We start from the raw sequence: 25,942 nt of genomic DNA, 5'->3' as shown, positions 1-25,942 counted from the left end.
GCCCAGGTAAACATGTGCAACATATATGTGGTGTCAAAGAAGCCTGGGCCTGGAAAGACCTACACTTTCCCAGAATTCCAATTAAAAATCCTAAGAGGGATCCTCTTCGAGGGGTCCATTCAAAATGTGCAAGGCGAATGTCCTACATTTTCCTTGGACAACACCCAAAACTAAATGAAAGCCTCAAAAAAGATCCAGAGTCCAGCTACAAAAAGCATATTGGGAAGGACTCCAGGTACCACTGCCCTTCCTGTCTGCATCAATGATTCTATGTTTCATGTTCTAGCATACCAAAATAGATTAGATTTTGTTATATAGGGGTGTGGAAGTTTTTATATAATCTACTTGTCCAAGGGACTAAAGTGGTAGCCCAATCTACTTGTCGAACATGACAATCTTTTTGTCCTGATACAAAATATATTTTTTTAATCAAAGCTGATGCCTGGTGCCACTAAATCATTTGGTTTGTGATACTTTGTTTTGCACACATTATCCCCTGTGCACCTGGCATGTGTATTAACAGCTAAATAACGTTATATAAAAGTTATATTAATAACACCATGTCACTAAATCAATTGGTTTGTGATACTTTGTTTTGCACACATTATCCCCTGTGCACCTGGCATGTGTATTAACAGCTAAATAACGTTATATAAAAGTTATATTAATAACACCATGTCAGTAGATGTCATGGGATGTGGATCAGCACTGTGCTTAGGTGATGTTGCTCTGTTATTTCTTCAATAGAAAATCATTGCAAACCAGGACAAGTAAATGAACATATTTCTCGAGCATTGTGGACATTATTTTTCAAGATTTTTTCGATTTTTATCTTTTATTCAAAAATAATGCTTGCAAGTTGCAAATTTAACTGCATTTCCAGATTTTGTCAATTGATACAAAGCCAGACCCCCATGAAATGGACAAACCCAAAGCAAAAAGCTACAAATTTTGCAGAATCTTTCACTCACACTCTCCAAATGTCTACCTACTTTCTCTGCCGACCATTTCTATGTTTCATAGCTCCGCTTTTGTGTCTTGCATCTTCTTGTTCTTCTCTTTTCTCTCTCTTCATTATCCTCATCTCCACGGACATAACCTCCTGGTGAACTTCCACCAAAATAGAGCTTCCGATGATCATATTGGAGGATCAGGGAGAGGACATCACCGGAAACTCTGCTGTTTTGCCCAAAGATAATCTTGTGTGAACTTCCGCCAAATGATGGAGCTTCTGGTGACGTCCGCTCCCCGATCCTCCAATTGATCCTATCCAGTCGCCGTTTTGTGATACGATAACTTTGTGTGAATTTCAGCAGAAATGGAGGGACATTTGGTGACATCCTTTCAGAGGACATCAATGGAACCTCCTCCATTTTTGCAGAAGTTCGCAGAGAGGTAATGCCCGCGGAGATGCAGATAAAGAAAAGAAAAAAAGGATAAGGAAAGAGGAAAAAGCAGAACAAGAAAATTCGAGACATGGAAGCAAAGATGCTCAGCAGAGAAGGTAGAGCGGATGAGAAAGTAAAAAAAGAGTGCAAGAAAGTGAGTGAGTGAGAGTAAATGTGGGCGGCTGACAACAAATTTTGTTCCTAATTTTAAAATGACCCCGGATTTTCATCCGAAATGAATGGTCAAGGAACGGAATTCGTATTCTGAAAACAAATGGACAAAAAATTAACCAAAGATTCGTAAAAATATCTAATATTTGCAGATGCAGAAAAGTAGGAGCGGTGGTACCTTTATTTATAACCCCAAGCCAAGCGTTCGAATGTGGCACCGCTCAAAGTGAGACATATGAGAACAAAAAGTTGCTATATTCACTTACCCAGGTGTTTGCAGGGGAGTTGATCATTCAAAGTTACTGACTCAACTAATCGATAAAATCGATAATGAAAATCGTTGTCAACGATTTTCATTATCGATTAATCGAATCAATTTTTATCGATTATAAAAAGAGGTTTTTTTCAGAGCAAATGCTCTGAAAAACTCCTCTCCTTATATAATCCGAGCTCAAACAGAGATCGGATTATAACACTAGAATCCAGATCCCCCGCAACGCTGCAGGGGACCTGGATTCTCCTCACTGTCGGCCGGTCTCTCACTTCCGTCTCTCTCCCCCCTCCCATCTGCCTCCTCCCCCCTCCCATACATCACTCTGCCTCTCTACCTGGCTCCATTACTGACAGGCACTTTCCCTGCAGCTTCATAGAAGCCTCAGTGTAAGTGAAGGTGAGTAACGGAGTCTGTCTGTGCGGTGCAGACCCCCACCGGCTGACAGAGAATCATCCTCTCTGTCAGCCGGTGAGGGTCTGCATCGCACAGACAGACTCCGTTACTGCCTTTCACTTACACTGAGGCTTCTATGAAGCTGCAGTGAAGGTGCCTGTCAGTAACGGAGCCGGGTAGAGAGGCAGAGTGATGTATGGGAGCCACCCTCCCATACACCACTCTGGCTCCTCCCCCTCCCATACGCCACTCTGCCTCTCTACCCGGCTCCCTGGTGTCTTGTCAGCAACGGAGGTTCACAGGAGGCAGAGTGGAGTATGGGAGGGGGGAGGAGGCAGAGTGAAGTATGGGAGGGGGGAGGAGGCAAAGTGATGTATGGGAGGGGGGAGGAGGCAAAGTGATGTATGGGAGGGGAGAGGAGGCAGAGTGGAGTATGGGAGGAACCAGAGTGGTGTATGGGAGGGGGAGGAGCCAGAGTGGTGTATGGGAGGAGGCAGAGTGGAGTATGGGAGGGGAGGAGCCAAAGTGATGTATGGGAGGGGGAGGAGGCAGAGTGGAGTATGGGAGGGGGAGGAGGCAGAGTGGAGTATGGGAGGGGGGGAGGCAGAGTGGTATATGGGAGGGGGAGGAGTCAAAGTGATGTATGGGAGGGGAGGAGCCAAAGTGATGTATGGGAGGGGGAGGAGGCAGAGTGGTGTATGGGAGGGGGGAGGGGGGAGGAGGCAGAGTGGAGTATGAGAGGGGGAGGAGCCAGAGTGGTGTATGGGAGGGGGAGGAGGCAGAGTGGTGTATGGGAGGGGGGATGAGCCAGAGTGGTGTATGGGAGGGGGAGGAGCCAGAGTTGTGTATGGGAGGGGGAGGAGCCAGAGTGGTGTATGGGTGAGTTATAGTGGTGTATGGGGGGTATTCTGAATTTCAGGGCATATAGGGGGTAGAAGGCATATCGATATTAGGCATATCAGGGGGTAAAAGGTATATCAGGGGGCTCAGTTGCATATCACTGGCATATAAGGAGTATAAGGCATATCAGGGGGCACAGTGGAATCTGGCATATAAGAGGTATAAGGCATATATGGGGGCAGAGTGGTAAGCTGGGGGTCAGATGTGCATAACTGGGGGCAGTTTGGTAAATAAAAAAAATTTAAACAAGGCTTTTTTCTCAGTTTTTATTAAATATGAAAAATAGTTAACATATGAATTAATATTTACTAATAACTTTGTATTAAAACCTAGTTTGAGAAACACTGTGTTTGGGTTCTTGTAGCTTTTATTATTTTGTCAGTAAAATAAGAAGGTGAATAGAGAGAGGCCATTGCAATAAAGAGATGAAAGTGTAAATTGTACGTTTTTTATTGCAATTTTTCTTCAATTTAAAATGTATTTTTTATCCGATTAATCGATAAATCGAAAAATAATCGGCCAACTAATCGATTATTAAAATAATCGTTAGTTGCAGCCCTAGACTCAAATATTCATTATGAAGTGAAAAAATAGTGACTTCTATAGGAAGGTGTGAGTAGTTCTTGCATAATGCTTGGTTAAATTAGAGAGATGACCTTCAAGGAAAGTTTTTTCTCATGAGGTTAGGAAACATTGTCTTGTTTCTGAAGTTAGACATCAATGTATATATTATATATCACTATATAATGTATAATTACAATACAGTCTTGTCATCAGAGAAACATTCCCCTGATTTGTATGCATCTTTTAACTTGTCATAGTGGCTGGCATTGGAAAAGACCATGAAATATTAAGAAGATCAATTGAAAATGGGGCTAAAGAATTCTGGTATTTTGTCGAGAGTGAAGTAAAGAAGCTAAAGAATTTGGACAGAAGTGAACTCCAAAGACATGTGGATGAGATATTGATAGATATGGGTCATCAACAAAGGTAAGTGTGTTGTAAACATTTAATATCATTTGCTGCAGGAATTTTAATAGGACAATTGACGATGAAATGTGACATCACGGAAATACATCCGTTGACAACAATTGACGTGCCTGGCATGTCATGGGGTTAAACGGGCTTAGAAAGTGATCAAAGATCTTTTCCTTCTCCCAAACGGCACTTCTGCCGGGCGAGTGCTTAAAAGAACTAAAGAGACGATCAATGAGCAGTCACAAGTGCCGTAGTGAGAGATTTTGCCTCTCACAAGATAGTGGCACCCATTAAAGAATAAAGTTCTCAAGAGGGTCTCTCCTGAGCTCGCCCTGCAGGTTGAATACAGGTACTGCATTTAACGATGCAAGTCAATGGAGCCCCGCTTACTAATCACAATGTGATAAGTTAAAATTAAAAATAATTTCCTAGTGATATCACCATCAGCTAAACTATCCATTTCCAAGAAAAAGTAATTAGGGCTATATCTTCACAAAAAATCCAAGCATGGAAGGATTAACTTGTACTTGAAATACCCATGAAGTGTCTAGCTTTCAAAAATGTATGATTTGATGGGGTAAAGCTAATTGGCTGTGTTCAAAAATGGGCATGGGCACAGACTGTCAAAATTCCAAAAAATGGCACCTACCAGATGTGGCCTTTTAGTCCCCAATTACTACCACAACTTTGGACAAAGGCTGGTGATAAATTTAGTGCAAATTAGTGCATGTAAATGGTTAAAATACAACATTTGAAATACCCTGGGGTGTCTAGTTTTCAAAAATTTATGGTTTGATAGGGTTCATTGACTTGGCCAGCTTTAAAGGTGTCCCAAATAACACATGGAGGCCAGATGACCAGTTGTCAAAATTCCAAATTGAAAAATGCGCACCTCCCAAATGTTGCCTTTTAACTCAGAGACAATGGGGTGTATTGTGACACTGAAATATACCAGGGGCTGTAAATTCATACCTGAAGTACAATATGTGTGAATAAAAAAAAAAAAACACACCAAAAAATTACTATCAAAAAGCTTGACAGAGACTGGGGGTAGAATTAGTGCATGGAACATTGCAGGTAAAATGACAGTTGTGAAAAATTGCCCTATAACATGCAAAAAAAAACATAAAAACACTGTGTATTTCTTAACTCGGGATACATATTAGTCTATTTAGCAGTTTTTTTCATTAGCTTTTGTAGATGAGTAGAAGAAAAAGAAATATCAGAAAAGGTGTTTGTTTTTTAAATTTTTCCCCATTTTTTATTATAGTAAATGGTATCTAAATGAACCCCTTCTTGTCATTAAAAAAATGTAATTTGCGCAGGTACAGTAAATGAGAGAGAAGAAAATTACAGCTAATCATGAGCACAGCAGAAATGTTAAAACTGCAATTGTCATGAAGGGTACAAAAAATAAAACAGCTCTGTCCTTAAGGGGTTAAACATTGTCTAACTGTGTGTGGTAACTAAAGCATATCTGCAATAATAAAAACATATCTATAAGTTGCAAGTGGTGTTGGTTACCATACCTCAGTATCACACATTATAAATTAGCCAAGAAAGTATTTTTTCTGGGAATGTTTCCTTGCACATTTGCCTATGAAGAAGTTGCCATCTTAATAGGGTGTTTATGAAAAGAAGATAAACAATATAATAAAGCTGTAGGAATGAGTAAATGTCACATGGTTTTTGGTAATAGAGAGCTGGACCAATGGCCTCATAAGTGTCCCGAAACAGAAAAGGTGGTAGGCCAGTTCCCAGAAAGGTGGTCCTCCTCGCATAACAATTCAAATAATATGAAGGAATAAACTCAAGCCATCCACTGGTTTTATAATGTTTTATATTAAAACTGCATTGGTTTTTCCTTCATCATAGATCAACACAGGACTATGGTAGGATAATTGTATTACTGCCAAGGGATCTGCTGGCATTCTATTAATAAAAGACTATATAATGGGAAATCATGTTACTATGGTAGGGGGATTAACCTACCAATATGCTGAACAATTACGAGATCCATTCAGGGATCAAGAATCATGAAATCACAATGCCACCAACCACAAAATAGACGCAAAGAAACATTTATTTAAATACATGCATTTTTTTAAACAAAAAACATGGACAGATAAGATTTTTTTGTGAATTACAGCTCCCATCACCATACTAGTGTGCAATGGTATACAGGTTTGGTCGTCAGGTCAATAGACAGCCTGATCTTCTGTGTTGCAGAAGTAGCATGTCCCTGCTTCTGCAACAAAGTCAGGACATACCAGTAAGTACTAATGGACATCTTAGGACAGCTTTTAACGATGTAACAGTTTGCTACTTTCACTATTTGGTTTGGAATCATGATGCTTCTTCCACCATACTTCACCATTTTCTTGTAGGTATGCAGTGCCCTTTTTACACCATACATAGTGCTGCATGTTCTTCCCGAAAAATGTAATCTTGGTTTCGTACTGGGAAAACTTCAGGTGAAAGGCAATGTTAAATTGTAGTGTGTGGACGCCACACCTGTTAACTGTTTTGCATATGGTAGACTCATGAACCAGGATGTTAGCCAGTGCCAATGATTCTTTCAAACCTTTTGCTGTTACTGTAGAGTTCATTTTCACTTCGTTAAGCGTTTTGCCTTGTGTTCTTTGAGGCATTTTGGTTGGGTGCCCACCTCTAGGGAGAGTACCACAGTACTAAATCATCTACGTGTATAAACAATTTTTGGACTGATGAGTATGTAAACTCTTTGATATTGCTTTGAAGCTTTTTCCAGCTTTATGCAAATCAATAAACCCGCATGGTGGCAGACACCACAATTTTGTTTATAAAAAATATGTAAATGTTTTTTATTAATTTTGTGTGCACCTACTGGTCCAGTGGCTCAAGTTTCGCTCTTCCCGACCATTGAGGGCGACCACCATCCCCAGTCCCACGCCGTCCTGTGGATTCTCTCGTATCAGCATGCTCCATCGCATCCCGTTTCTCTCCAGCTCGCTTCAACTACAGCCGTGCCACAAAATGGCTGGGGTTGAAATTCCTCGCTATATTCGAGACAAGGTGTTCAACATGGGCCACCATAACACACAGTTGCATACCATGCAACTAACCTGTAATAGTTTTATAGTTGATTTGCAGGTTTGCATTGTCTATTTCTCTGACATTTGTTACTGAAACCTGCAAACATTACAGTGGCAAATGTTAGTTACTTAACAAGCTGCTTTTTTGAATCATTGATCTGAATATGGTTAATTCAAGAGATTAACAGGCGAAATGACAGTTGGAATTCCTGGGTTAAAAGGTTTGTGCAATTTGTTATGTAATAAAATATTAGAAACAATTCCGTATTATTAACTGTGGATGAAACAAAACCTTATAACGTTTTTGTGAGCGGAATTATTCCAGATTAAGCAATTTAAAACATTAAATATAATTTGTATCGATTACCTAAAAGTTAGTTTTTTTGGTTTTAGAACAGAAGGCAGGAACACAATCGATATTTAAGTGGAGCTGGTAGAGTTAGTGTCACTGATCCGACTCCCGGCGTTGGCGGGCGGACCGCCGCTCGCAGACGTCGGGTTCTCAATCCCTCGGTTCCCGGTACCGGAGGACGGGCTACCGTCCGCAGTAACCGGGAGTTCGAGATCCCTCCCCGGAGCTCCGTTGCCGGTGGCCGTAATACCCGCCGCTGGCACGGAACTCAAGGGATTGAGTCTGAGGTCCCCCCGGCCTCCATACTTACCTCTTCCTCTGGCGGCTAGCGCAGGAACTCTGGGGGCGCGGCTATGCCGCGTGGCTGACATCGGGGTGGTGACGGACGGCTGAGGGCTCGGCCGTGACGTCAGCTTGGAGGAGGGGTTTTAGGTTGGCGCCGGCTTTAAATAGCCGGAAGTCCGTTTCTCCTGCACCCTGTTGTGGTCCTATACCTCGTATATTGCGTTTCTGTACCTCTGCTCGGTGATTTGTGTACCAGTTTGGCTCTTCTGACTACCCGATACGTGTCTCGACTCCTGGCTTGTGTGACTACCTGCTCTGTGTACCAGTTTGGCTCGTCCGGCGATTCCTTCAACTGTTTACTCAGTACCTATATCTACCTGCCTGTACTAGGCCTCCTTACTGTTGGGATCCTCTAAGTCCTGGTTCTCTGTTACTTGGGGCTTCTCCCTTTGTATCAGGGGACTGGGCAGAATAACTCCTGCGGTAAGTGCCATTGTACGGGTAGTCCTGACAGTTAGAGAGCAATCGGATGAAAAAAGTCAGAATGGATTAGAGTAGTGGCAATAATTCAGACAGAATATCACAAAATAATGAATTACAGTAGTGTCTTGTAGGAGGAACGGAACGAATTTGAGAGATATTTAGTAGGCGAAGGTGGCAGGAATTGAGAGTCTGGATGAAGGAGAGAGTTAAGTGTAAAACCAAGACAATGAACTTGAGCTGATGGCTAGGTTTTGTAATTTCAGCAGTGATTGGAGGGATATTCAAGGATACAATTTTCCAAGAGAGGAAGTGTAAGTAGAGAAGAGTAGACTCCTCAGAACTGTGCCATTCAGCAAACCAATGGAGTCATGGAGTAATGAACAATTGTCAGAGAAGGAAACATTATAAAGGAGTGGGATTTGTGCCAGGAGAGTTGTGTCATTGGTGTCATAAAAAATAAAGGGTTTGCAAGAGAAGAGGGAAGTCAACAGTCTCAAAGGGTGCAAAGAGGTCCATGTAGTAAGTAAGGAAAAGTGACCTTTTTGTTTTAGCAATAATTAGATAGTCGTTTTGTGGATGGAAACTGGATTGGAAAAGGTCAAGCACGTTAGAGGAAAGAATAGGATGAGGTGGGCAGGTTGTGAGGTAATGGGGCAAGAGTACATCAGAACCTTTTCTAGACGTTATCGGACTAAAGCAGCAGTGGCTGTTTGCAAGGAGATGGATTATGATAGTGTGTAAGTGGTACCATAAGATATAATAACTGATGTTTTAAATAGTTGGCAGGGTCTTCAACAGCAGTTAGAAAGGGGGCATTGGGGATAGAGGAGTGGAAAACAGATGTTTAGGATTGCAAGAAGAGGATTAGATTTTTGAAACAAAGTTAACTTTCTAGGGTGAGGTGGAGAGCATAGGTATGTGAACAGAGCATGAATTTGTAGTGTAGAAGAACACCTATTGGAGGCAGGTGGTCTGTTTGTAGTGCGGTGGTGGAAGGTGTGGGTTGTGGGGCGCCCCAGCAGAAGCAATTCCATGTAGGACTGCTAACAAGATCAGGGTACAAGGAGGAAGAGGTATTGGAATAAAGAGCATTTAGCACTAGTGCATCAAGGTCACAGACCTCTTAAAGGTTTGTGGTTTCCTTTGGGTAGAAGAGGAATATGACGTATGGCAAGGAAAGGATGTGGGTTAAGCTGGTGATAGTGAGCCAATAAGGAGCCTTAAAAAATCCAGTTAAGTTTGTGGCCATCACGTTGTATAGAGGAGGAGATGGTGGCAACTAGTTTAGCGGCAGAAGAGGGATTGTTGACAGGTATTTTGAAGTCACCCAGGATTAGTATAAAATAGAAACGTAGGTGACCCTACACTATTCATAATTAAAATGTGGCGCGATTCCATTCAGTTATCTGAATGAATCATGCATTGTAGCTTTCACAGGACAACCTCAGATATTTGGTCCTTAAAATATATAGCACTATCTTGAAGTTGAAATACATGTGCTCTTCAAATGACAACAGGGTAACGTTTTGAGGAACCCATCTTAAGTTTAATATATCGAATCCACATATCACTACATACACTGTACCTGTGCGATCCTTGGGTAATCAAGTAAATGTACTGAATGTGCATCGCTACCTCACCATCATAAATACCATAAGTCGAGCCATCGTAAAAACGAGGAGCTACTGCAGGCACAAGAACGGTAAATAAGTATTCATGAGCCTGACTGTAGCCAAAGATTTAGAGAAAGGTACCACTTCATCTTTCGTTTGATGTCTTGATTATGCTGCACCCAGTCTGTTGACATGTCTATGCACTGCTGCCATAGTATATATCTATTACTTAAACTTTGCTTTTTCTTCTCCTTTAGATCAGTGATGACGGATCTCTACTACCTCAGTCAGACAGATGGTGCAGGGGAGTGGCGGGAGACCGAGGCCAAAGATTTAACAGATCTGGTTCAAAGAAGGATCACATATCTTCAAGTAAGGAAGTTCTGTTTTGGTAAAACATTAAACATGAAGTAACAACCTAGGGTTTATCACTTGTTACACATTATAGTAGCTTAAACTCCATTCAAAGTTTCAGTTTGCAACTGTGATACCAGAATTCAGCTTGGATAACACATCATGTTTTTCACTCGAGAGAATGCAAGCATTTTGTAATGTTTTAATTCAACTTTAATTTAGTTTTTACTTAGTGTAGCTAATTGTGTCAAAATCTGTATGACAAGTCTTAAATTGATACTCTTAGAACAGAAAGATCTAGAAATGTATAAACTGGTCTTAAATACTTCTTTTCAGTTTGAAAAAAATGAATGGAAGGAGAAGTAATACTTAAAAGTACAAACACATGATATACAGCAAACTTGTTAAAAGTGCTTCAGAGCCTTCTGGCAAAACCACTAGCAGACTTATTGACATGATTTCAAAAGATTGGAAGTTAGTAATTTATAGTACCGCTTCACAAAAAAAGGTAGCATTGAAGACTCAGGCAAATACAGATCAGTAAATCCAGTGTCTGTAGTTAGAAAATTAATGGAAATCACATTAAAATAATTTTTGGCTCCCGGTATCTGTCACTGCCACAACCCCCCCCCCCCCCCCCGGGTGTGTTCAGCATCTCCTGAGTACTACCCGTGAACAGGTTGCCACATTTGGGAGGTTCAATCTTTAAACTCAATTCAATTTTGCCCATCAAGCCATACATTTTGGAAAACGAGACACTCCATGGGTATTTCAAATGCTAGTATTTTACCTCTTTCCGTGCCAGGATGTCACTGGAGCATTATTTTTGCATGTTACCACATTTTATTTTATTTTTAACTGTTTTTTCCTTTTTATACATATTACTTTTCACATTTTGATTAGTAAGCTGGGCTCCATCAACTTGCATGGTTGATTCTGCAGGGAGCGCTCAGAGTTCACAGGATGGTCTGGACAGAACCGCATGGGAACCCGTTTATTTTTTAGTGGGTGCCGCCTTCATACTTTTTAATATTTTGATAACATAACTAATATTTATATAGTGCCCAGTGGGACTCAAAGTGCTTTTTAGTGCATGCTCTCGTAATTAACCGAGTCAGCAGCTGAATAATAGATGTTGTTGTTACCCAATCAATGGTACTCATTTGTCGACCTCAGAAGGATGAAGGGATGGGATTTGAACCTGTGAATCTAAGGTTTCTGAATGAATTTTTTGAACTAAAGTAAAAAAATTCCTTTCCATCTTTTAACCTACTCTTTCCACTTCTCTCTCTAATTTATCAGCGTTTAGTTTGTACTTCATATGGCTGCAGTACTTAATGTGCAAAATAGTAGCACATATATTTTTATACATCTACAACATACAGGTCATGCAACTTGTATATATATGTAACATATGCATTTGCAATAAATAATAGGTGACTGCAAACACTGGTCCAAAAGGGCTACTGGTATTCCAAGTGAAAATCCATTTGGAAATACTCCCTCCGACAAGTAAACTAAAGACGCCTTGCCTATAACCCTAAAATGAAAAATACTTAAAATGCTGACTAATCACTAGGCCTAATCGCCAAATTCAATGCCTGACTTTGAAAATGCTCTTGTGGCTGAATGTAAGTAAAACTCTACAGTAGTGTTTGAAACTCTCCCGAAGAGTGGAGGCTGTTATAACAGCGAATGAGGACAAACACTATGTTAATGCTAGTGATTTTGGATGTTCGATCGAGTATTCACATACTTTTTTTAACTTTTTAGTTAATCTTAAGAAAACTTGTATATATTTTTTTATTGTATGCCCTCTAATTCTCTCCTTTACTGTTACAGAACCCTAAGGATTGCAGCAAAGCTAAGAAGCTTGTGTGCAACATCAACAAGGGCTGTGGGTATGGCTGCCAGTTGCACCATGTTGTCTATTGCTTTATGATTGCATTTGGTACACAGAGGACACTTATCCTTGAGTCTCAAAGCTGGAGGTATGCCACTGGTGGATGGGAAACCGTATTTAAGCCGGTCAGCGACACATGCACAGATAGATCTGGTACCTCTACAGGGCATTGGTCAGGTAAGCAGATCAACTGTAGCACAAATGTAAGATATGCTAATCTTTGTAACAACCACAGGGATAAAGTATTCGAGCAGTTGATGTTACACATGCAAATATATTCCTTAAAGGGAATCTTCCATTTTAACCAAACAACCTAATGCCAACTTTTTTTTTTTTTTACTGTGGTTACGAATTTGTAACCTTATAATCTTCCTGAAGTAGCACTACAACTTTCATGACAGATGCTCTGTGTTTGTATAATAAGCATATCAAACAGTTCTATATACATAATATTTAATGTAAAGTGATTTACATACAGTATAAAAATAAGCAACATTTGGTACTAAAAACACAGCTTATGTGTATACCATCCATTAATATGTGTGTTTTATAATTGATGATACAATAAAATAATTAATGATTGCTTTGGATTCTATAAAGCTGCGCTGCCGGTTAACAAAGTAAAATTGACGGGTTAAAATTGATGGCCCAAATTACTATGGGGTCTGTTCAATAAAGGGAGAGTTGACATGAGAGTTTGCAGGATAGCTGTGTTTCAGCACCTATAGATTATAAAGGCCCATCCTGCTGCAAGAAGAGCTTGCTGGGCCTGTATAATGTATGGTTTATAATTTATTGTTCTTTATTGAGTATATATGTATATAAAAGACATATATAAAAAAAGAAATAAATAAAAATAAACAAAATACAAAGTAAAAGACAATGTCAAAATTGTACATCGCTGAATACAAGACTAGATAGGTGTAACAGATTATTTTATATAATGTATGGTCAGATGTCTCCAAAGTCTTGGCCCTTCATGATGGCTAATGAAGCGAGAAAGTTAAAGCCACAACTCTCCTGCCAACTATCCCTTTAGTAAATAGAACCCTATATATCCAAATAGGAAGACTTTGTGGGCCAGTTGGATGTTAACTGCTGTCCTAAATTTAAATGTAGTCACATAAGCTTTCAAAACGGCAGGCATCTCTTTTTCAGAATTTACATCTGAAGAAGGAACCTCTGAGGTCTTCAAAGCTTATGTTACTCGACATCTTACTGTATGACAGCTGGTCCACTAAGAAAATATTACAAACTTCTTTGGACAAACCTCTCTGGTACTGTATAAATATTTGGCATTATTTTATATATTTATTTCATGGGGCAGTTAACATGCACCGATATATCGGTGGCCGAAATATATCGGCCGAAAAGGGCATAATCGGCAAAACGCAAATGAAAATAATCGTCCGCAGGGGCTGGGCTGCTTGCTTGTGCGTTGGTCGCACAGTGTGCGAGCAGCGTCTCTTGTACCGGCCAGGAAAAGCAGGAACTCTGAGTCATGGCAATGCACATCACGGGACTCTGCTCAGTTCCTTCTTCCACTGGGGGCAGGGCCAGAGAAGTTGCTCGTACAGCCAGTACCCTGCAGAAGCCCTCGAGTGAGAGATCTGCAGTTCAGGTTAGGGTGTGGGGGAGGGTGTATGAGCAAGTATGTGTGATTAAGGGAATGAATGAGTATATGAATGTTTGTAAATGAGTGTGTGTGATAGCATGGATGTGTAAGTGTGGGGGGATACCATGGCATAGGGAGCCTGTAATCACACCCAGGTTCATGCCCAGGTTCTAGCATGTACTGGCTGCCTGGGCATGATAAGAGTGTGATTGCTGTTAGCAATTATGTATATGATTTTTTGGTCCAATTTTGGTGTGTTACTTACTTTTATTAAAAGTGTGGTTAACAAGCCAAAATTGGACAGAAAAAACAATAAAAATATTTATATATATATGATTAACAGCAATCACACTCCTATGATGCCAAGTCAGCCAGTACATGCTGGAATCTGGGTATGCCTGGGCATGATAGGAGTGTGATTGCTGTTAATCATATATATTAATATTGTTGTGTGTTTTTTTGTTCTAATTTTGGTGTGTTACTTTTATTAAAAGTGTGTGTGGGGGGGTGTTTTTAAGGGTGTGTGGTTGTGGTTCGGCCAAGTGAATCCTGAAATTTCGGTTTACGTTTCGGTCCCGAATTTTTTTTTTCATTTCGGTGCATTCCTAGCTTTTTGTTTTTTTTTTTTTTGTTTTTTTTTTTACACTTTATGCTGTAGCCATTTTAATGGACATATGTTTAAAATAATTTTGACCCTGGTGGGTTTAGCTCTGTTTATGACATTGGCAGCTAAACATACTAATGTTTCACTGTAGAACTGGGGCACAGTCATGCTGGAATAGAAAAAGGGCCTTCCCCAATCGGTTCCCAAGAAGACATTTTGGACAATGCTAGGGTAAATCAATGTTTATTAAGGTTTTTCAGTTTTATGGGAGAAGGAAGGGGGAAGGATACAGAAAATCAAAAGAATCAAAGGGGGGGGGAGGGAGCAGGTACAATTGACAATGAGCAATGTACAGATATCACGTCGACAGAATATGAGTACAAAGGAAAATGGTCACAACATAGAAATAAAGTGGATCAAACGGCACGGCAGGAACAGACCGCTCCAGAGCAATAGGGCACAAGGTTACAAATACACCTTTTCCGCAAAGACAGAGCACGTGAAAAAGGGAGTGCGCAGGCACTCCGGCATTCGTTACCCACAAGGGGGGGGGTGCCGAGGCGTTGTGCCTACGTGCCAGGAGGAGCAGGGGCGCTGGCGCCGGGGAGCAGGGGGCAACCATGCGTGCCGAGGCAGACTTCGAAACCAGGCAGGCGGGTACAACTGACGCGGAGACTGCATGCCATGTATGCTCGGCGCGGGGACGCGCTAGGGTTGGATGACGGGGGGGGCGAAGCGGGAAAAACGCCGACACTCCCTGTGCAACTCTGAGTGAGCTCAGCGAGATAACCCGCACGAACACCCCCAGCACCCGGCTTTGGTGGCATAGCCCTGGACCTGCAGGGAAGGAGGGCAGGGCAAGGATACGAGAGGGAAGGGAAGAAGGGAAGGCGAAAACAGAAAGGAAGAAAAAAAAAAAAAAAAGAGGGGGGTCGGGAGGGGCAAAGTGACCACGTTTCCACTACCCGGAGGGAGGCAAGGCAACTCGGAGGCCGCAGCTCAGGAGGGCACGCCGTCAAGCAATGGCCGAAGTTGGGGGCTAGCGAGCAGCTGCAACCAGTGAAACCAGATGCGGTGATGTTTTTCAGACCGGTCCGTGGCAGAGTAAATCAGTTCCTCAAGGACTCGAGTCCGCTCCACCCGTTGGATCCACTCCCGAATAGAAGGGGGGGAAGAATCACCCCAATGCAAGGGGATAAGGGCTTTCGCAGCTGTCAGAAGGTAGCGGACCACTGAATTCTTGTACCACGAAATCGGGTAGGGCATGTGGAGAAGGAGAAGGAATTCCGGCGAAAGGGGAATGTCCCTGTCAGTGAGGGATCGAACATGAGAGTGAATGGCCGACCAATAGGGAGCTATGCTGGGACAGGACCACATTTTGGACAATGCTATGCTTCCAACTTTGTGGGAATAGTTTGGAGAAAGGCCCTTTTCCATTCAAGTGCACAAAGCAAGGTCCATAAAGACATGGTTGCATGAGTTTGGTGTGAAAGAACTTGACCTCAATCCCATTTAACACCGTTGGGATAAACTGGAACGGAGATTGCGAGCCAAGCCTTCTCATCCAACATCAGTGCCTGACCTCAGAAATGCTCCCACTGGATGAATGAACGAAAATTCCTACAGACACATTCCAAAATTTTGTGAAAAGCCTTACCAAAAGAGTGAACGCTCTTATAGCAGCAAAGGGGGGGACCAACCGCATATTAATCTCTATGTATTTAATAATCCAGTGTCATAAAAGTCCCTGTTGGTGTAATAGTCATGTGTCCCAATACTTTTGTCCATATAGTATATATCACGTTTTGTGTCGGGTACCACCATGCCTGTTGGTAATGATTACCATATCTTTATTGTTCTCACCATAAAGCCTCCATAACATGACCAGTGTCTCCATAAATGCCTCCTTTTATATTAGGTTTTAATTTATTTTTTTAATGAGATAGTTGTCATCTAAAGTAAGAGATACAAGATTGACATGAATGGGATGAGAAAGGTAGCCAGAATTTAACACTTATTTCACTAAAAAATATGGAGAATAGTGATATAAACAGTCGCTGGCCAATTAGCACCATTATGTTGTTAGTATAAATGGAAGGTATCCGTATTTAACAGAAATCACCCGATACTTCCTCTTAGGGAGGTAAACTACAGAATATTGTTCTTTATTTTTTTTTTTTATAATTATTTTTTAGTTAATTAATATGGGGACACTTAAAAGTGCCACTACATGTGGTAATTATCTTAGGTATACCCTGTCCAGTTTACCAGCTGCAAACCATACATAGTTGACACTTTAATATAGGGGGAAAGGATCAGCCTCGGGTGATGCAAATTTCAGTTCCAGTGGGAGTAGTTGGTAATTAAGGTTGAAAAAAGTCAATCAACTCTTCTGCCTATCCTTCCTGCTTTTGATCCAAAATACCCTAATAAGGCTAGGTTTCCACTTGTTTTTTTTTGCTAAAAATGCCCATAAAAACGCCAATAGCGCCACCTGGCGTTTTTTTAGTGAAAAAACCGCTGCAGCCAGATGTTAGCTGTTCTTCAATAGGAAATCGCAGAATGCCATATCCACTTGGCGTTTTTCTGTTTGGCGTTTTTTCAGTCCTCTTTGGCGTTTTTTTGCTTTTTTGGGCTCTGTGGCAGTTTTTCAAAATCGCAGCATGTTGACACTCAATAGAAGTCTATGGGAGAGAAAAAACGCCATGAAAAAGCCATGTGGGTTTTTTGCCTTGGCGTTTTTTCCACACTTACAATGCAAAGGATGGACCCAGTATCTGTGTGTCCTACGAGAAATAGGCTGGAAACAAACAGTTTCACACAAAACAAAGTTCATATTGAATTTTACACCATTTGGAACAAACATGCCATTACAAACAAACATACCCGACTGGATCCTGCGTGCCAAAAGCAACAGCAAACAATTTGCACCATCATTTGGGGCCAATCTTCCTAGAGGAGCAGACATTCGGAATAAAGCATGCCTTACAAACCACAGAAAAGAGACAAAAGGGTCCGCCGGGGCCAGTTTAAGTAGAACTCTACCAAGTAAATGACATCAGGAGAGGGCAGATGCTTGCCATTTATCCGAATCCCTTTTTGCTAGGTGAAAATTCTAACTTGTAAAGTCTGGAAAAACTGCCTAAGGTCAAAAAAAGCAATTTCCACAGAAAGGCTAAAACGCCAGAAAAAACTCCAGAAAAAACGCCAAAAGGCAGGTAAATGCAGTGGCAGTTTTCTTGGCGTTTTTCCTGGCGTTTTCCATCAAGAAAAAAACGCAGGACAAAAACCCAAGTGGAAACCTAGCCTAAGGGTACTTTTCAAAAATTCCTTCTTAACTCCAAAAGGCAATCGTATTTCTCCTAGGACAGGGGTGTCCAAGTTTTTTCTACAGTGGGCCACTTAATCAGAATTGTATAAGTGCGAGGGCCGCACTCATTTTTCACTGTGAGAAAATATGGCCTTTAATAAGATATGCAGATTAAAATAAAGTAAATGACACAAAACCTTTACTTTTCCTCTCACTGATTTCTGGGCCTAGAAAGTTTTGTGACTACAAATTCAGGATTCTGGATAAATAAAAATGAAATAGTTCTATTTGTTTTAGGGATGCACTAAAATGAAAATTCTGGACCAAAACTGAAAATTCAGGGTTCACTTAAACGAAACCGAAAATGACCCCCCACACCTTTAAAAATAAGTTACACACCAAAATTGTACAAAAAAATTATATATTATGATTGTTAACAGCAATACCCAGATTCCAGCATGTACTGGGTGGCTGGGCATGATAGGAGTGCTGTCAACAATCATATATAAATTAATAGTTATTGTATTTTTTGTCCAATTTTAGTGCGTTAACACACCACAATTGGACAAAAAAAATCAACAATATGACTTGGCATGATAGGAGTGTGATTGCTAACAGCAAACACACTCTTTTTTATACCCAGGCAACCAGTAAATGCTGGAACCTAGACATGATGGGACTGTGACTGCTGTTAGCAGATTGCTGTTAGCAATCACACTCCTATCATCCCAAGTCAGCCAGTACATGCTGGTAAAGGGTGGCTGTAAGTGCAGACCCCATACTGCTGGCAGCATCAATACACAAGGGGGGCAGCTAGCCAGGTTTCAGCATGTACTGGCTGACTTGGCATGATAGGAGTGTGATTTCTAACAGCAAACACACTCTTTTTATACCCAGACAACCAGTAAATGCTGGAACCCAAGCATGATGGGACTGTGATTGCTGTTAGCAATCACACTCCTATCATCCCAAGTCAGCCAGTACATGCTGGAACAGGGTGGCTGTAAGTGCAGACCCCATACTGCTGGCAGCATCAATACACAAGGGGGCAGCTAGCCAGGTTTCAGCATGTACTGGCTGAATTGGCATGATAGGAGTGTGATTGCTAACAGCAATCACAGTCCCATAATGCCTAGGTTCCAGCACTTACACATCAATACAATCACACACACACAAATTCATTCTTTCACAGATTCATTCCCTCAATCACCCATACTCATTCAAACACCCTCCCCCACCCCCTTACCTGCACTACAGCTCTCGATGCCGCTCACAGACTTCAGCAGGGGGCGTGGCCTCCCGCTTCCTCTGTGCAGGACAATAGACCCTCCCACAAGTAAGCAGCAGGGCTCTTGTGATCCTGGCTGCCGATCTCACGCGGGCCGCACCTTGGGGTCTCGCGGGCCGCATGTTGGACGCCCCTGTCCTAGGATGAAGAAGCTCCAAATATTAATATTTGTTCTATTATTTATAGCCCTGTATATTCTGCTTTTATAAAAAAAAAAAAAAATATTCAGACCCTTTTTGAGGAATCCATTGTATTTTGTAGAAACACCTCTTTATTCAATACCTTTATTGTCCTTACTTTAAAGAATCCCTTCCTATGGTGTCTGGGAAAAACGCTCTTCAAGGCTGAGGATGACCTCTTGTTTTTTGTACATTTCTGTTAATGAGCAGGTCACTGGAGAGCTGTTTATATTGTCCCTGCACATATTTATAGAATGTTATAATATCCCCTCTAAGAGGCCGTTTTTCTAGCGTATACAGATGCAACTTCTTCCATGTTGCCCCATTATGCATAACTTTACGTTCATCTGTATTGAACCTTTTTCCACTTGCTTGCCCAACCCCCACTTTGTCTAAGTCCTCCTGCAGACAAGTAACATTAAGTTAGACTGTATAACCCTACCTAATTTTGTGCCATCAACAAACACTGAAACATGGCTGTCAGTGCAACGTGGGAGATCATTAATAAAGGTTTTAAAAAAGAAGATGCCCCAGGACAGACCCCTGAGGTATCACACGTAGATCTATATTTTTACAGACTTCCTCATAGAATGCTATTAAGTTGGTTTGACTAGACCTTTCACAAAACCATGTTAACATCTAATTATATTCTGTTTAGGATGCATTCATAAATGTATACGTTTAGCAACCCTTCAAATAATTTCCCCATTACAGATGTCAAGCTCACTGGCCTGTAATTTCCTGGCTGAGATTTTGATTTGCGCCAGTCTATTGGCAGTATACCTGAGCTGAAAGAATACCATAAGATCGAAAGTAATGGTCTGGCCAGAAATAGGCTTAATTCCTTAAGTACCCTTGGGTATTTACCATGCGTCCCTAAATGCTAATTTTGTAATGATCTACTCTGCTAGTATTTGTGCGCCTAAAGAAAGCACCAAGTGAAATGAACAATATCAACTAGTTTGTGGACATTGGGAAATCCTCAGAGATTTCTATTTTCTGTAACCTTTGAGGAAAGAAAGAAGAAGAAAAAAAAAACAAGCCACTTGTGTTTTTATTCTGTTCAGGAGCAATCTATATATCTTCTCTTTCAGGTGAGGTAAATGATAAACATGTCCAAGTTGTAGAATTACCCATTGTTGACAGCCTGCATCCAAGGCCACCATACCTGCCGCTCGGTGTGCCAGAAGACCTTGCTGACCGATTAATGCGCTTACATGGTGATCCTGCTGTGTGGTGGGTTTCGCAGTTTGTGAAATACTTGATCCGTCCTCAGCCATGGCTTGAGAAAGAGATAGAGGAATCTACCAAAAAACTGGGATTCAAGCATCCCGTTATTGGGTAAGTACGACAAGTGCTGTATGTGAGGTTAATATTGGTTTTCAAGCAGCTTTCTTCCTTCTTAGTTGAAGACAGGGTGAGAAACCATCTAAGGAATGAAATCATGATGGAAGCAGCCCTTGTCTCTGTCTTAAGGGCAGCCTTTAACTCAATATTGGTTCTGTGTAACAACTAAAAAATATTAATACCCAACCTGTGCATGCCACTGATGGAAGAACGGTCTTAAGGTCATAGCTGAGATAATTTTTGCAGTTTATTTATAAGTCTTCTATGTGGGACAGTGTCAAAGGCCTTACTGAAATCCAGATACGCAATGTCAACTGCACCACCTTGATCAATTACTTTAGTCACCCAATCAAAAAAATCAATAAGATTTGTTTGGCAAGATCTTCCTGAGGAAAACCCATGTTGTTTTTGATCTTGAAAGCCATGTGACTTCAGATGTTCAACAATCCTTTCCTTTAACATTGTTTCCATTAATTTTCCCACTACAGATGTAAGACTAACTGGCCTGTAGTTGCCCGACTCCTCCCTACTGCCTTTTTTGTGTATAGGCACAACATTCGCTACTTTCCAATCCCCAGGGACAACTCCCGTTACCAATGATTCGTTAAATATATCAGTTAACGGTTTTGCTAGTACACCCCCAAGCTCTTTTAATAACTTGGGGTGTATCCCATCAGGCCCCATCGACTTATTTGTCTTTACCTTAGACAACTGAAGTAAAACCTCCGCCTCGATAAACTCACATATTTCAAATGATTCAGTCTTTTTTCCCAACTGAGGTCCCATTCCATCATTCTCATCTGTAAAAACTGAACAGAAATATTAATTGAGGCAGTCAGCTAAACCTTTATCCTCTTCTACATATATGCCTTTTGTTTTTAGTCTAACTAATCCTTGTTTAACTTTCCTTTTCTCATTTATATATCTAAAAAATGTTTTATCTCCATTTTTTACTGATAGGGCAATTCGCTCTTCTGCCTGTGATTTGGCAGTTTTTATAACTTTCTTTGCCTCTTTCTGCCTAATTTTATAGATCTGTCTATCTTCCTCACTTTGGGTATTTTTGTATCTACTAAAGGCTAACTTCTTGTCTTTCACGATTTTGGCCACTTCTGCAGAGTACCACAGCGGTTTCCTTAATTTTTTACTCTTACTGACCAACCTAATACAATTTTCTGTTATCTTCGATAAAACAGCTTTTACAAAATCCCATTTCTCCTGAACACCATTTAAATTGTGCCAGTCTGATAATGACTCCTCTATACATTTTCTCATTTTAGAAAAGTCAGCTTTTCTAAAATCTAAAACTTTTGTTTTTGTGTGGTGTGACTCAGTCACTGTTCGTATATTAAACCACATGATACTTTGTATCATTGTTTATACCGTACTTCTCCGATTCACGCTCCGTCAACATTACACTGGGTTACCAGTTGCTACACGCATGCTTAAGGGTTACACGGACTCTGGCTTGCCGTCTGCACATGATCCATTCACTATGTCGTCACTAGCTTGTTTGCAGTTAAGACTTGTGGATCATGGCTATCCGCTGTCCTCCAGTTTTGTACTTCATCATGCATATTATACACGTTTTACCTGTATCTTCTCTGTTTTGACAATATGCATACCTAATAAACCGAGATTTTAAAAAAAAAATGCCGTTTCTCAGGGTTCATGTCAGGAGGACTGATAAAGTTGGGACAGAAGCAGCTTTTCACCCGATAGAAGAGTACATGGTGCATGTAGAAGAACATTTCCAGCTTCTTGCTCGGCGGATGCAGATTGATAAAAAACGTGTTTACCTGGCAACTGATGACCCTTCTTTACTTCAAGAAGCAAAGTCCAAGTAAGTTGCACAGTATTATTTTGGACATTTTTATTTTTACATTTGTTGGAACTGGATGGTGACATCACTTGTTACATTTTTATTTATTTATCAAACTCTTTTTCATTTTGTATTTTATTGATTATATGGTGATTAGTTAAGTTAGATAAGCTGGGCTCCATTGACCTGCATGGTTGACTGTGGTATCTGTAGTCCTACTTGGGACATCTTTGAATCCTATTCAATTTGCCCAATCAAACCATACATTTATGAAAACTAGACACCCCATGGGTATTTCAAATGATTGTATTTTAACTCTCCATGCCAGGATTTTTGGGAACATACAGTGTTTATTTTAGGTTCGTGAAAATAAACTTTTTATTTTTTAGATTTTTTTGGACTTTTTTTTTTTATAACAATTTGTAGGAACTGACATCACTGGAGAATTATTTTTACATGTTAGCACATTACCCATGACAGACCCTCTGGGAACTCTTTTACTTTGTACTGGGCGCAGCCATCTTGTGGCACACATGGGGCCCCTGTAAAACCAGCTGAGCTTAGGATGCCATCATTGATGGCTTCCTAAGCCCTTTTTTCAGCAGCTGGATGTGGCCATATTTTAAATACATATACAGCCTTTTAATATAGAGATTGTGATTACAGGGAATCCAAACTTCTGCAAATAAAATCTATTCAAAGAATTTGACTTTTTTTACATGTTGAATTATATACTCACTGTCCACTTTATTAGGTACACCTGTTCAATTGCCTGTTAACATAAATAGCTAATCAGCCAATTACGTGGCAGCAACTCAAGATACCATCTGTGAACACACAACACGTCTGGCCTTGAAGCAGATGGGCTACAGTAGCAGAAGACCACACCAGGTGCCACTCCTGTCAGCTAAGAGGAGGAAGCTGAGGCTACAAATTGCACAGGCTCACCAAAATTAGACAATGGAAGACTGGAAGAACGTTGCCTGGTCTGATGAGTCTCGATTCCAGCTGCGACATTCAGATGGCAGGGTCAGAATTTGGCGTAAACAACATGAAAGCATGGCTCCATCCTGCCTTGTATCAGGCTGGTGGTGGTGGATTGGTGTGGGGGACATTTTCTTGGCACACTTTGTGCCCCTTAGTAACAGTTGAGCATTGTTTAAATGCGACAGCCAACCTGAGTATTTTTGCTGACCATGTCCATCCCTTTATGACCACAGTGTACCCATCTTCTGATGGCTACTTCCATCAGGATAATGCAAATCAGGACAAAGCTCACATCATCTCCAACTGTTTTCTTGAACATGACAATGAGTTCACTGTACTCCTATGGCCTCCACAGTCACCAGATCTCAATCCAATAGAGCACCTTTGGGATGTGGTGGTACGGGAGATTAGTATCATGGATTTGCAATCAACAAATCTGCAGCAACTGCGTGATGCCATCATGTCCATATGGACCAAAATCTCAGAGGAATGTTTCCAGCACCTTGTAGAGAGTATGCGATAAAGAATGAAGGCAGTTCTGAAGGCAAAAGGGGGTCCAACCTGGTACTAGCAATGTGTACCTAATGAAGTGGCCAGTGAGTGTATATTTTTGTGCTTTATTTTTCACTGGATCAAAGTACATAATCCTTATTTCCCTCAATATCCCTGTGTATTTTGGGCTACAAAAAAGCATCCACATTGTAAAGGCATCAATTCCAATTTATTGTTCTTACTGTAAAGAACCCTTCATGGTGCTTTGGGTGAAGCCTCTTTATTTTATGTATTGAATTTTCAATAAAAATCCATTAGTACAATAAAATTTCACACAGAAACAGTAGGTAGGAAACTATACGGTACCAAATACTTGCTTCCCCCAACTCCTTTCACATCCCTGGTACTTGGTCTCTTTTACATGGAAACTACCTAGTGTCTGAAAAAAGGAGAGTTTGTAGCACCAAAACAGAATGTAAAATTTGGTTATCAAGATGAATCAGGTAAAGGGAACAATACCACAGGTTATATAAAAAAAAAAAAAAAGAAAGAAAGAAAGGTGCCATGAACATTCTAATAGAAATAATATTTTATTGTACCATTCACCAAAAATTAATGATATGAGACTCATAGGATAGAATAAAATATTGTTTTTTCTTTGTATTCTGCATAGCACCTTTTTTGGTTTGTCTGTGCCTGCTCTAGGTATATGGACAAAATACTGCCACAGAATGCAGGCTCCTAGAAAGTGGTGGAAAATCAAATTGAAGATGTTGGCTCTGGAAATAACAACAAGTCGAGGTAAAATAAAATTAAACAAACTTTCACGTCCTTGGATAATAGCAAAATCACAGCATAACAGAGGATCCAGCAGGAATAAGGGCCACGCTTTGCCACGTTTCCCGCCTCTGGTGCTTGTTCACAAAGCAGCCTGCTGTTATTTCCGGAACCGACGTCATTGTTTTGATTTTTCATATTGCTACCGTTTGGGACTTGGAGCGAACCCTGGACGCAGAGGCAGACAGTAACCCGGGCATTTTATGCAGTAAATATAGGGGCTGTTCTTTTTCAGGTACATTCATGTTCAACTTCAAATCTTGAATTCACCACCCCCATGGCCCCATGTCACAATTTCTGTGCACAAATACTTTGTTCTGCAATACAGAAGAATATTCAGTGAGAATAATTGACTACAAATCATAACCACACATCTTTCTTGTATACAAAGGTATTTTTGTTACATATGACCTTCAGAAAACCCCTTTTGTCTCCATATGGATTTGACTAAATCCACATAAACTTTATTGGTATGTGTCATGTACAACTTTTACATATATGTGATTTTCTAAATATGTCAGTCAATTCATTTTTTTTTTCTTTTAAGGTACCCACAGTATGAATTTATTAGTGATAATTCCATATCGTGGTCAGCCGGTTTGCATAACAGGTATACTGAAAACTCTCTCAGAGGTGTAATTCTTGATATCCACTTCTTATCTCAAGCAGACTTCCTTGTATGTACATTTTCCTCCCAGGTAAGTTATACAGATTTAAATGTATGCAGTCATTAATTAACACAGCAAAAATATATCTGATTGTGTAGATTTCCCATTAGCTATATATTAGCGTATTTGCTTGATTATAAGATGAGTTTTTTTTTCCAGAGCAAATGCTCTGAAAAATACCCCTCGTCTTATATTCAAGGTCGTCTTCTAATCAGACCTCAAGTGGAGGTCTGCCTACAAAACTAAGATCCAGATCCCCGGCAGAGCTGCAGGGGACCTGGATCCTCCTGTCTGGCAGTTTATGCCGGCACTTCTGCCAGGGCTAATATGACGGAGTGCTGGTGTCACATGACCTTCCAGTGCTCAGTCATAGGAGCCCCGGGTGAAGTAACAGCCAGCAGAAGTGGAGGTTGTCTGCGCGCATCGCACAGACCTCAACCGGCTGTCCCCACTAGATACCAGGGAGTCTGAAGCACGGGGGACAAGTCTAGCGATGCACTGGTAAGTCAGGGGGTATAATGGTTTTCTGGAGACACAGTGGCATATAGGGGGTTAAAAGGCATATCTGGGGCAGAGTGGCAAGTAGGGGGTTCCAAGGCATATCTGGGAGACAGAGTGGCATTAT

General features: G+C 40.9%; 1 protein-coding gene across 1 annotated transcript in view; it reads left to right on the top strand.

Moving 5' to 3' along the window:
• Positions 1–25,942, top strand: part of FUT8 (fucosyltransferase 8) — a 64,021-nt gene that overhangs the window by 35,932 nt on the left and 2,147 nt on the right. Inside the window, exons 4-9 of the mRNA XM_053475536.1 lie at positions 3,948–4,116; positions 10,169–10,283; positions 12,108–12,345; positions 20,259–20,505; positions 22,178–22,354; positions 25,197–25,347. Coding sequence (XP_053331511.1) covers positions 3,948–4,116; positions 10,169–10,283; positions 12,108–12,345; positions 20,259–20,505; positions 22,178–22,354; positions 25,197–25,347 — 1,097 coding nt within the window. The remainder of the gene's footprint in view (positions 1–3,947; positions 4,117–10,168; positions 10,284–12,107; positions 12,346–20,258; positions 20,506–22,177; positions 22,355–25,196; positions 25,348–25,942) is intronic.

The sequence above is a fragment of the Spea bombifrons genome, chromosome 9 (genome assembly GCF_027358695.1).
Source record: "Spea bombifrons isolate aSpeBom1 chromosome 9, aSpeBom1.2.pri, whole genome shotgun sequence".
In the NCBI taxonomy this organism is placed as follows: Eukaryota; Metazoa; Chordata; class Amphibia; order Anura; family Pelobatidae; genus Spea; species Spea bombifrons.
This window is presented reverse-complemented; position numbering and strand designations above follow the sequence as displayed.